This window comes from Ambystoma mexicanum, chromosome 3p (assembly GCF_040938575.1).
Source record: "Ambystoma mexicanum isolate Mex_15411 chromosome 3p, UKY_AmexF1_1, whole genome shotgun sequence".
In the NCBI taxonomy this organism is placed as follows: Eukaryota; Metazoa; Chordata; class Amphibia; order Caudata; family Ambystomatidae; genus Ambystoma; species Ambystoma mexicanum.
This window is the reverse complement of record NC_090925.1, coordinates 734,603,568-734,616,150: the sequence shown is the minus strand read 5'-3', so window position 1 is coordinate 734,616,150 and position 12,583 is coordinate 734,603,568. Positions and strand designations below refer to the sequence as shown.

The window sequence follows — 12,583 nt, the reverse complement described above, 5'->3', positions numbered from 1 at the left end:
GGGGCAGATCTAGGTCTCCTGGTCTGGATTAACCATGAACATAACTCTAAAAAAACGCACCCTCATTTGGGGGGTGGTACCATCTTTGGAAATATTCCCAGCAATCCATATGACTCCCGTAGACTTCAATTCTATCAGCCTCTGAGCAAACATTACATCATGCTCTGCCTTTAATGTGATCACTTTCTAAAAATATTCAAGATCGCCCTCCTCTCTAGATGGGGAGGTCCATTAAGGTTCCTATACATGGGAGAAACCATTGAGATGTGTGTGGAGGGAAATGGGAAGAACCGTTGTGTTCTGTGTGAAAGAGGAAATTAAGGGGCTATTTATGACTGTCTAGACCTGGCATTGAAGCTGCTGAGGATGGTGTAAAGGGCTACAACTGGGTCTCTATATTTTCACAGATTGTCCCTCTTTGCTCCCTCTACTGCAGGCCTTTGCAAGCAGCGTTACCGGGACTCTAGCTACCCAGGCCATGCTTAGGGGAGTTGGTGTAGGCGATGAGACAGCCACTGTGACCGCAGCCACGCTCACTTGGATCCTCAAAGGTGAAGCCCTTACACGTTCAGGTTTTCTTCGTGCCTCTTTTATAGTTTCCTACATGTCATTGTGTTTTTGCATTCATTATTCATCTAATTCTAGTAATGTGCTTCTTTCTTTTAATATTGTCATTAATTTTGTCTTTCATTGATTGTCATGTATCCTGTAATGTATTAATTTGTTAGTTACTTTCTTCATTATTTACCTAGTTCCTGTATGTTTTCTCAGTTTCATTGTTTACAGCCCCACTCAACCCTTTTCCCCCCTCCCCAGCCCAAATCCCAGATCCTCTGCTACGCCTGCATCCTATTTGTAACCGCTGGGTGCATTCCATTGGTACAGTGCTCCTTTGCTTTACAGCTAGGGCTGTGCTTCATCCCATACATAGAGTTGGTTGTTTAGTTATCTCTTCCTGTTCATGCTTCTTACAAATCTTTTTTGTTACTGACGTTTAACTGTCGGCCCTGACACACATTCATTCCATTCACCTTAATCCCTCCCCTGTGTTCCAGCAGTGCCCCCTTCATTTCACTAGTTACTTATCCCCTGTTCTCAGTCACTAACCCTCCCTCACCTAGTATCTCTCATGTGTTCCTCTTTGCCTGTGTTCATCCCTATGAGATACAGACTATCACGATCAGGATCCACAGATATAAGACTAACCTGCAAGTTGCAACTGTAAGGATCCCTTTCATCCCAGCTAGCCCTCTCTCGACAGGACAAAAAGAGAACTGCTGGAGCTGTAGCGAAACCCTCCGGGGAATAAAAGCCTAAGGTTCAGGTTGAGAGCGCTGTGCTGAACTGGGCAGATCCTGCACAGTGGTTTTAAGCAGGAATCGGAAGCAGGATGTGGCTGGTCTATCTTTCTTGATGCCTGCTATGGTTGTTCCAGAACTCTGGGCAACCCAGGAAAGGCTGGTACTACAAAAGAGAAAAGCAGGAAGCAAAATGAGTGGGCACCACTGGAAAATTCATCTACTTGTAAAAGGTATACCAAATCTCAAAAAGATACCAGTCTTTTCAGAAGTAGTCCTTTGTGCAGGAGCAGGCTGTAAAAGGTTTGGAGACACCCAAGCCAACAATAACAACTGAAGCAGGAGACCAGGTGAAATACCCAGTCATACAGCTGCTCTCCGAGATCCCAATCTGGGTTATAATTATTTTCAGATCATATAGGCATTCAGTATCAATTGTAGAGGTAATGTTCAAAAAGACTCAAAAGAAGTTATGTTTCAACGATGATTTTATCTGTCAAACCATAGTTTTATGAAAAAGTAAATGGTTGTCACTAATGACGTTTTAGTGAGGAAGAATTTGCCACAATAGCTCAATAATCAGACTAAGTTATGCCAATGCATTTCGGAATAGATATTCCTTCATCAGGGCAAGTCTAAACAGCATAAACATTATATGTACATTCACATGATTAAAACAAACAGTACAAAATTCAAATTTCACATACAATGCCAAAAGTGTAAAGTACATACCAATAAGTAGTGTTTGTAGAAACAAAAGGTAGACCGAATCAAAAAAAATAGAAGAAAAAGGAAAACCAATCAGTATTAAAGGTAAGCGCTATCTAAATGTAGCTATGTATAAAGAAAATGGTCAATTACCTGAGAATGGTAAGTCAAACGTAGCAAATTGAATTAGGGCTATCATAGTCAAATAAACGAACTGCCCCGCCGAGCTCAGTGAAATACGTGTCACTGAAAAGCAGTATCTGTAAGCAGGAGGTCGTGTTAGTTACTTTCAAGAAGCGTTCCAGGTTAGAAGCGGCGTTAAGCGCGTTGTTAAACGCATCATTGCTAGCAGAACGTGTATGTAAAACTTACCGTCACAGAGAACGGAGTGGAGCTGTTCTCTCTGGGTCTGCCGATAGCAGACTGACCTCGCCGCATCGGAGCGTTGCTAGGCAACGTTGTAATATACGACACGTGATCGCGGCCCCTCTAGAAGGGCGCGCGCTATGTGTCGAGGCTGCAATCAAGCCAGTGGGCTTGAGTAAGGTTGAAAAAAATATTTACAGGACCTAATAGGCTCATAATAGGAAAACTAGACATTTAAAAATAGAAATTCACAGAGCGAAAAAATCATAGAAAGTGAAGAAATCCTCAATACGAACCCTTGGCTATACAATCACCGTAAATTGTCAAATTGTCAAAACATCACCAATGAAATGGATTGAGATTCCTAATTAGATACATAATAATTTCAAACATTTTCATCACTCGCAGGTATACATCAATGCTGCCAGTGGTGTCGTCCGAGAGGGCGGCACCTTGGGTCCTGGACGGAGGTCCAGGAAATGCAGCATTTGTAACAGTAATACATGGTGTTGTTGCATAGCCTCTTGTAAATATAATGCCAAAGTGTACCACCACGATTTCAAGTTGTCATCCATAATCATATCATTTGGGTCATGGTCCCACTTGTGCCTAAATCTTAATTCAAACAACTAGGTCCAAACAGAGAGAGTAACATGCAATTAAAGGAACTAACATGCAGTTAAAGAAAATAATGATAATTAATCTCCTCGTTTAGTCCATTAGGGACTAAACTGCCAAGTTTGTCTATCCAGAAGGTCTCTCTGCGATTTAGACGTTGGCATAAATCTTCATGAGGGTTGTTTTTGGTTAGTACCTCCAGAATCACAAATCTTATCTGTGTCACATTGTGTCCATTGGCCACCCAATGTCGTGCCACAGCTGAGTTGGTATTTGCATTACGGATACAGGACCGATGTTCACCCCATCTAATTTTGGCTGTTCTTGTCGACTGTCCGACATAGAATTTACCACATGGGCATTTAATACCATAAATAATATTGCTGCTATCACATGTGCCAAAAGTCTTAAGCAGAATCCTTTTCCCTGTTCTGGGATGATTAATGGTGTTGCCCTTAATAACAAAGTTACAATTAACACAATGGAGGCAAGGAAATGTTCCAGTGCGTTGAGTTGTGGGTCCCTTCGGTGTAGGTTTGGTTTGCACCAGTTCATCTCTTAAGTTTCTACTACGTTGGTACGCGAATATTGGTGTTTCACTAAACAGATTCTGTACCCTGGTGTCGTTTTTAAAGATCTTCCAGTGTTTCTTGATGGTTTTCTTGATTTTGTTGCTTTGAATGGAAAATTTGGATACGTATACCGGTGATTTGAGTTCTCTTTTGTTTTTGGTGTCCTGTGTTGACAATAGGGTCTCTCGTGACACGGCATTGACTTTGTCAGACGCAATCTCAAGTTCATTTTGTTTATAGCCACGGGCCAGAAATTTCTCTTTCATCTCCATCTGTTGCATTATACAATCTTCAGGGTCACTCACTATCTTCTTAACCCGTAACAACTGACTGTACGGGAAATTTCTGAGCAAACTAGGCTGGTGAAAGCTGAGGCGATGCAAGAGGTTATTGCGATCCGTCGCTTTTCGGAACAGTGAGGTGCTGTAGCAAGTGGCTTGCTTTCTGACTTGGACTTCTAGGAAAGTTATGGTGTCATTCGAGATCTCCTTGGTGAACTGGATTCTTCAGTCAATGTTATTGAGGTATTCAAAAAAGGTTTCAAAAGATTCTCTGGTCCCCTTCCAAATTCCAAAGATATCATCTATGTATCGTGTCCATAGCCGAATATCTTTGTTCCATTCTTGTTTATTCAATACATGGTCAGTCTCAAACTTGTGCATAAAACTGTTGGTGTATGAGGGTGCCATGGTGGCCCCCATGGATGTCCCTGAGGTTTGTAAATAAAACTGGTTGCCATACTGAAAGTAGGAGTTTTCTGCAATTAATTGTAAAAGAGCCAATATAAATACCTTCTGTTTGTTTGTTTGTTTGTTTGTTTATTTATTTGGTAATGCGCTCCGAGCCCGTGGGCATCTGGGCGCAGCAGTACAAGAGGACTCGAAACTTAGTTACAAAGCCTGACACAGGCTGTTACAGAACAACAGTGGTTGGTTACAGTAGGTGATACAATGCATATAAAATATCAAGTTTAAACGCAAAAAGAGCAGCATTATAACAGGTTGTGCCGTTACCAATAGGGTGAGGGATGTTGCATGTCGTTGTTGTGCAGCCATTTGAGAGCGTAGGATCTGAATCTTGTGTAGGGTAAAGGGCATCTAAGGTCGGGTGGGAGTGTGTTCCATGATTGTGCAGCTCTAACTGGGAAACTTGCACCGCCCGCTGTGGTAAGTTTGAATCTGGGGACTTCCAGTAGGAAGGTATTGGCAGATCTCGTCAGTCGGTTAGAGGGTCTCCAGTTGATTCTTTCCGCTAGGTAGGGGGGTGCTTGATTGTTGAGGCATTTAGAAGTGAGGGAAATAGTTTTAAGAAGGATTCTGTCCTTTATCTTTAGCCATTGGGCTTCAATCCGATGTTTGGAGATATGTTCTCTGCGTGGGATGTTCAGAGCTGCTCTAAGAGCGTTATTTTGCAATCTCTGGAGTTTGTCAGTGACCGACTTGTTGGTACCTGAGTATAAGGCGTTGCAATAGTCGAGTCTAGACATGACAAGGGCATTGGCCAAGGTGAGGCAGCTGGCACTGGACAGGAAGGGTCTGGCGGCACGGATGAGTTTACACGTGTAGGTGGTTGAGGAGGCGAGGGAATTCACTTGCTTTTTGAGGGTGAGAGCTGAGTCAAGGTAAAAACCCAACGTTTGGCCTCGCGCGTAACCTTAATAGTATTGTTATCAATGTTAAATGAGGTGTAGTCCGGGGCGAGTTTGGATAGTTTGTGGTCTGAACCGAGGAGCAGGATTTCAGTTTTATCGTCGTTCAGGCAGAGGCCATGTGTGGCCATCCATGCTTGAATGAGGATGTAAATTTTGTTCACCAGAGCCAGGTCCACTTCGTAGTTGCCCGAAAGGGGTATGAGGATCTGGGTGTCATCTGCGTAATTAGTGTAGGTGACGCCCAGACTGTCCAACTTGTCGAACAATGGCTTGGTGAAGATATTGTACATAGTGGGTGAGACACAGGAACCCTGTGGGACTCCACATGTGATTTGGATGGGGTCAGCACAGGTAGTGGAGGAGAACACTCTCATAGTCCAGTTGGCTAGAAAGGATTGGACCCAAGCTATAGCGTCTCCTGTGAAGTTGGCAGCCAGCTTGAGGTGGTTGCATAAGACTGCATGGTCCACCAGATCAAAAGCTTCTGACAAGTCCAGTAAGAGTAGCAACGCTGTTTTCCTATTACCCTTAAATTCCTCAATTTTGGTTTTGAGGTCTATCAGGGCAGTTTCCGTGCCATGGAGCGGGCGGAAGCCCGATTGGTGCGAGCCTAGTAGATGATTAGCTTCTAGGTACTCTTGAATTTGGAGATAGGCTACTCTGTCAATAATTTTTAGTAGGAAGGGCACTGTGGTAATGGGCCTATAGTTAGTCGGGATAGAAGGATCGAGGGTTTGTTTTTTGAGAAGGGGGAGGACCCAGGATTCTTTTAAGTTGGCTGGCACTGTGTTAGATTTGAAGGATGAGTTAATAAGCTTTGAGATGAAAGGGGCTAAGTCTCTGGCAGCGTCCTTTATTATTTGAGCTGGGCAGCTGTCGCCCTTACAGTTAGAGGGCTTCAGTGAGAGGATGGCCTTTTCAGTGTCGATGATGGAGATCGGTTTAAAGCTAAAAGGGGGGATAGTGGTAGGTTCAGTTACTGGAGGCAGTTGTTGATCAGTAAGAGAGAGGGCGTCTTTTTTGTTCGTTATTTTAAGTTGGAGGGTGGAGATTTTGTTTGATAGGGCATTCTGTATATTAGTGCACCATATCTTGTCCTTTGGGACCGTGTCAGATGGTTGGATAGGGGATTCCATTTCCCGGAGGATGGCAAATAGTTCCTTGGTATTCGATTTGGCATTGGTAATTCTGTCATTGAATACATTTCTTTTGGTGTTGATGATTTCAGACTTGTAGTGTTTTGCAGCTTGGGTTAACTTGGCTTTGTTGTCGTTAGTGGGCGAATTACGCCAGATGGTTTGGAGTTTTCGTTTCTGCTTTCTAAGGTCCTTAAGGTGGGGGGTGAACCAGGCGTTGAGGTGGGCTTCTTGCTTAGCTTTGCGTAATTTTGCAGGTGCAATGGTGTCTAGTGCGTGAGACATAGCTTTGTTAAAGGTGTCTACTAGTGTATCTGGGTCAGTGTTGTCCTTCAGACCGTTAATAGTGGGGAGGAGGAGGAGGATAAGTTTTTCTGTAGTAATATCTTTTTTATTTCTGGTGGGGAGTGGTGGTATCATTTTGATAGTCTTGGGGCTGGGGAGGTCAAGTGTGGCAGTGAAATTTATTAGAAAGTGGTCGGTCCATAGTTGAGGGGTAATGGAGGTGATGACTATGTTACAGTTGAGTTCTGAGACCCAGTCAAGGGTTCTGCCTTTAGCATGTGTGGAGCAGAGAATTTTTTGGGTAAGGCCTTGGTCGTTTAGGATAGCTGTTATAGAAAGGGCATTTTTATTGCCTGGTTCATTGTTTTTGGGTATTGTTCGCTATGAGGGTAGTAAGGTCATCTTCAAAGGTTCCCAGGGGATCTGGGGGCCTGTAGATCAGGTGAATGGCTAGCGTGCGGTTATTGGAGAGTTGCATTTTTGCTGAAAGTACTTCGCAGAAAGTGCAGGGGTGTGAGGTGGTGAGTCGGATAGGCCAGGTGGTTTTCGCGATGATTGCTAGGCCACCGCCTTTAGCATTAGGTCTGTCTACTCTGTGGATCTGGTAGTTGTCAGGTATGGCTAACATCAGTGAGGGTCCTGCTGCCTCATGGAGCCAGGTTTCTGTTACGGCAAGGAAGTCAATGCTACTGTTGTTCAGTATGTCAGCAATTTCAATTGCATGTGCTACCATGGATCTGGCATTGATAAGGGATCCAGTAAGAGTTAGGGTGTTGTTGGGAATGGGATGACTTACGAGTCTTTTTGTGTGCTTATTTTGACTCTGGCGTATCTTTTGGTAGGGGTGAGTAGGAGTTAGGGTTGGAGTTAAAGGTGTCGTAGCTAGAGTTTGCTTATCCATGTGTGTCTGTAAAGATGGGAGTCTAGCAGTATTGTTCGTACTGTTTCTTTTAGGTTCGTAAATGCAAGGTAGCCTTGCCCCGAGTCTCAGGTTTCTATCAATGGGGGGGCGAGAGCTGAGGGTAGCAAAGGTCATGATTGTAGCTAGGAGGGTCGAGGAGGTCAAGTTTCTGCACATGGTAGTTGGTGTGGTCCGCAGATGCACTTTACTTTCCTTGTTTGGTTGAGATGTCTGGCTAGGGTGGCACAAAAGTGTAGTGCAGGTGGCTAGTTGAAGCTGGGGCTGCGCCTAGTGATAGAGGGCGTGATATTCACGAAGCACAGTGTGGGCTAGAGTGCATGGTCTGTTAATGATGATGGGGCACAACACAATCAAGGTGGCCCGTTAGCGACCATAGGGCACAACACAGTTAAAGTGGTCCGTTAGCGACCATAAGGCACAACACAGTTCAAGTGGTCCGTTGGCGACCATAGGGCACAACACAGTTAAAGTGGTCCGTTGGCGACCATAAGGCACAACACAGTTAAAGTGGTCCGTTGGCGACCATAGGGCACAACACAGTTCAAGAGGTCCGTTGGCGACCATGAGGCACAACGCACTGAGAGAAACCATGAGCACCTAGGTATAAGTAGTACCAAGAAAACTAGGGTCTAAGTACGTGGACACAGCAATGGTAGTTATAGTGGGTACGGGTGTGGATCAGATTATGCAAGCATGAGACGATTCATTAGCAGCGCAATGGGGGGAAAATTTAAATGCATAGGTTCATGGGTACCTAGATCAAGTTTATCAAGAGGGTAGGTGCAGTACAGGGGTATCTAGATGCGAAATGGCACAATTAGGCAGCGAACAGCAGTGCATCACAATTTACTGGGCACAGTATAAAGTCTTCTAGGTACAAAATGGCAATTGGGCAGGCATTGAAGTCTGTGACAGGAGATGAGATGGGATGTATCCAAGTGGCACATTATAGGCAAGGACAGCAAAGACATGTGCGGCCGTGTGGGGTGGCAGCAATTAGTTAGACAAGAGCGTAAGTAATGCGTTGTAAATTAGACGCTTCTAGGCAGCAGGTGGCTAACCTGGAGCAGCACGGGCAGAGTTTGTGGCCCCTGGCTCCTATGGCTCCAAACAGGCACACAACAGGCCTTAGAATGGCCTTTGGATTGGCCGGCGATCCGCCTGCCGGCGGTTCCTTCGAGTGAAATCGAGGTTTAGCCTCGATTTCGTGCCGCGATGCGCCCGGCATGGGCAAGTCAGGCACTTGTGGGGACAGGGTCAGGCAGGCCCTGTTCCGATGGCACGCTCGCTTCCTGGATCCTCTTTCCACCTCGGATCCTCTGCTGGGCTGGGGGGCTGGGAGGGCTCCTGCCCTCACCCCTCTAGGTGGATGTTGGGAGTGGGGGACCTGGGGCACACAACAGGCCTTAGAATGGCCTTTGGATTGGCCGGCGATCCGCCTGCCGGCGGTTCCTTCGAGTGAAAATCGAGGTTTAGCCTCGATTTCGTGCCGCGATGCGCCCGGCATGGGCAAGTCAGGCACTTGTGGGGACAGGGTCAGGCAGGCCCTGTTCCGATGGCACGCTCGCTTCCTGGATCCTCTTTCCTCCTCGGATCCTCTGCTGGGCTGGGGGGCTGGGAGGGCTCCTGCCCTCACCCCTCTAGGTGGATGTTGGGGCACGTATTTCAGATTTTTCAAGCAAAAGCCACTCCACAGCTTCTATCCCCAAATCATGTGATATGGAAGTTTATACGTTTTTCACGTCAATAGTAAACATCAGATCCTCATGTAGAGGTGTCAAGGAGTTTAGTTTCTGAAGGAAATGGGTAGTATCCCGAGTATAGGTGGATGTTTTCTGGATAAGTGGCTGCAGGAAGAAATCAATGTAAATACCTAAAGGTTGATTAATGCTCTCAATTCCTGCGACAATCGGTCTGCCAGGCGGTTTGGTACTGTCCTTATGAATCTTTGGCAACGTATAGAAATTAGGGATCCTAGGGTGACTTTTGAAGAGGAACCTTTGTGTATGCTCATTTATCCATTCTAGTTCGAGTGCTTTAGCCAGAAGACTTTCCAAGTTTTGTTTGATAGAAAGAGTCGGTCGTGATCCAGAGTGGCATATGTAGTGCGATCTTCGAGTTGTCTGATACACTCGGCATCATAGTCTGTCGTGTTTTGGATGACTAGGGCTCCCCCTTTGTCAGCTGGACGGATGGTGATGTTTTTGTCACTGAACAGATCCCTAATTAATCTCATCTCGTGTGGTTTGAGATTCCTATGTTGCAGGGTTTTATAACTGATGAGTTCAAGGTCGCGAGTTACCAGTTTCTGAAAGATTTCAATGGATGGTACTATGATCGGTGGAACAAATCCACTTTTAGTTCTGAATTCCTGGTAGTCTGGAATCTTGGCTGGACTGTCTTGAGATTCCAACACTTCAAAGAAGACTTTAAGTTTGAGTTTGCGAATAAATTTGTACAGTTCAATCTTTGTGTCGAACAAGGTGGTTCCATACGTAGGTACGAAACTGAGACCTTTCTGAAGAGTCTCTGTCTCAGACTTGTTTAATCTCCTTTCGGATATGTTAACTAGATTTTCTTCTGCTGCAGTCTGGTCTGTAGTTTGTTTTTTATGTTTCCTCCTCCCCCTGCGGGTTCTTTTCGGCGAGCGCCTAAAAAAGACGAGGTAGAGGACGCTGGTGCTGAGGGGCTTGTAGTTTCTGCTGGATTGTCCGTGGTCTGTTCGGCTGTCGTCTCTGACTCCCTCCGGGCCTCTGAGTCCGAACTAGAAGTATTATCTGATGCGTATTTGAAAAGTTTCTTAGGTGCTACTGGACCGTATCTGTCCATCCAGGTGTACACCTCATCGTTGATGTAGTCGTACGTATCGCGTCTGAATTTTTTAACCTTCTTTTGCTCAAGTTCGGACTTATAGCCCTAATCATATAGACTATGATGGCCCTAATTCAATTTGCTATGTTTGACTTACCATTCTCAGGTAATTGACCATTCTCTTTTATACATAGCTACATTTAGATAGCGCTTACCTTTAATACTGATTGGTTTTCCTTTTTCTTCTGTTTTTTTTATTCGGTCTACCTTTTGCTTCTACAAACACTACTTATTGGTATGTACTTTACACTTTTGGCATTGTATGTGAAATTTGAATTTTGTACTGTTTGTTTTAATCATGTGAATGTACATATAATGTTTATGCTGTTTAGACTTGCCCTGATGAAGGAATATCTATTCCGAAATGCATTGGCATAACTTAGTCTGATTATTGAGCTATTGTGGCAAATTCTTCCTCACTAAAAGGTCATTAGTGACAACCATTTACTTTTTCATAAAACTATGGTTTGAAAGATACAATCATCGTTGAAACATAACTTCTTTTGAGTCTTTTTGAACATTACCTCTACAATTGATACTGAATGCCTATATGATCTGAAAATAATTATAACCCAGATTGCGATCTCGGAGAGCGGCTGTATGACTGGGTATTTCATCTGGTCTCCTGCTTCAGTTACTACAAAAGAGAAATACAGATTTGAGAGGAATCCTATCAGATGGGATGTCAGAAAGGAACCATCTTAGGAGGAGTTTGTGACCTACCGCTAAAGAGTTACTGGGGAGGAAATGTGAGGCTGTCTGGTGGGGCGTCCAGCACGAAGCATAGGAAGTTGCTTGCTGAAGCGGAAAACAGATCAATAGATGAGAGGAGAGTTAAGAGCAAGGAAAAGCAAAAAAGCATGCAGAATGAAGTAAGGTAAAGCAAACTTACAAAGCGTATGTAGGAAAGTAACGACGCATCATTTCCTTGACAACTGGAAAACTTAAACCTCTCTGGGCAGGAAACAGATGTCGCATAGGATGCGCACTGAGCAAAACTCATCGGCAGCCATCTTACTAGGGACAGCAGTCACAGCGATTCTATATCTCTAACGGTGCCAAAAGGAGTGCCGCTGCAGATGAGTTATGACTGAGACAACAGGAGATAGACTAAATTGCAGGATTAGGTTTATTGTGGTTCTTGGTTGCCACAGACAGTTTAGAGGATGATGTGACAAATCAATGGAATTTGTCCTTTCTTCCCAAGGGGGTGCCCCACAGGTGAGGCTTTGGAGGTGAGTCTGCTCTGCAATACCCTCCCTAGGGGTAGGGGCAAGTGGAAGGGAGAGACTCCCCCTTTGGGGATAATGACTCCTGTTCCCATGAGGAACTCCCTCAAGCTGGCCATACTATGGCCTATATGGGATGTTTTAAAATGCCAGAAACCATGCAGTGTAAAGACTGGGACGAAGAAACTCCTAATGGATACGGTTCTCTTTTGAGAGAAAATTGTTCCTTTAAATCAGAACGCCCAATCTTCTGGGGCGAATATGCTAAAGAGCGTACATTCCGAGAGAGATGAACGAGAAGCAAGAGAGAGGGACGAACGAGAAGCAGGAGAGCGAGTGAGAGAGAAGATCGCATACGCAAGCCGGGGGAGTCTCCAAGTTGCGTAACACCCGGTAAGGATGAGAACCAGGAAACCTGCACGTTTCAAACTCGCTCCCAATTGCTAGACTGCATGCCAGAATTAGAGCAAACCCAAAAGCTGAGAAAGTGACAGGGCATGAGCCCAGGAGAAGGTGTTGGTGCAACCAAGGAGGCAAATCCGTGGTGGACAGCGGGTCCGCAGAACATTGCTGATGGTACCGGCAACCGAAGAGCGCACTGTACCTGTGCGTGCAGTCGAGCACCAGGACACCGTAAGAGGATAAGAGAAAGCAAAGAGACTCCTGGGAGGAGAGGGTGTCAATGGTTCACAAACCGAGAGCGAGTCCTGGAGAAAGTAGCCTTCTGAAAACGTTCTCCTTCAAGAACAAAGGTAACGGGGAGTACATTGAGACTCAAGGGAATTGTTATACCACACAGTTAACTTGTCACCGAAATAAATATGAAACAGAGTTAATCTTGAAACCAAGTAGATACAAACATTGTGAATGAAGAGAAAAGGTTGTTGAAAGGCTGGACAATGAGAAAGGGAACAGTGGATGAAAGCA

At 44.9% G+C, this 12,583-nt stretch overlaps 1 protein-coding gene across 3 annotated transcripts in view; it reads left to right on the top strand.

Annotated features, from left to right (window-relative positions):
* The window catches only part of RUSF1 (RUS family member 1), a 525,229-nt gene that overhangs the window by 85,476 nt on the left and 427,170 nt on the right, over positions 1 to 12,583 (top strand). For all 3 annotated transcript variants that reach the window (XM_069651622.1, XM_069651621.1, XM_069651620.1), the window contains exon 4: positions 437 to 551. In XM_069651622.1, the coding sequence (XP_069507723.1) occupies positions 437 to 551 (115 nt within the window). The remainder of the gene's footprint in view (positions 1 to 436; positions 552 to 12,583) is intronic.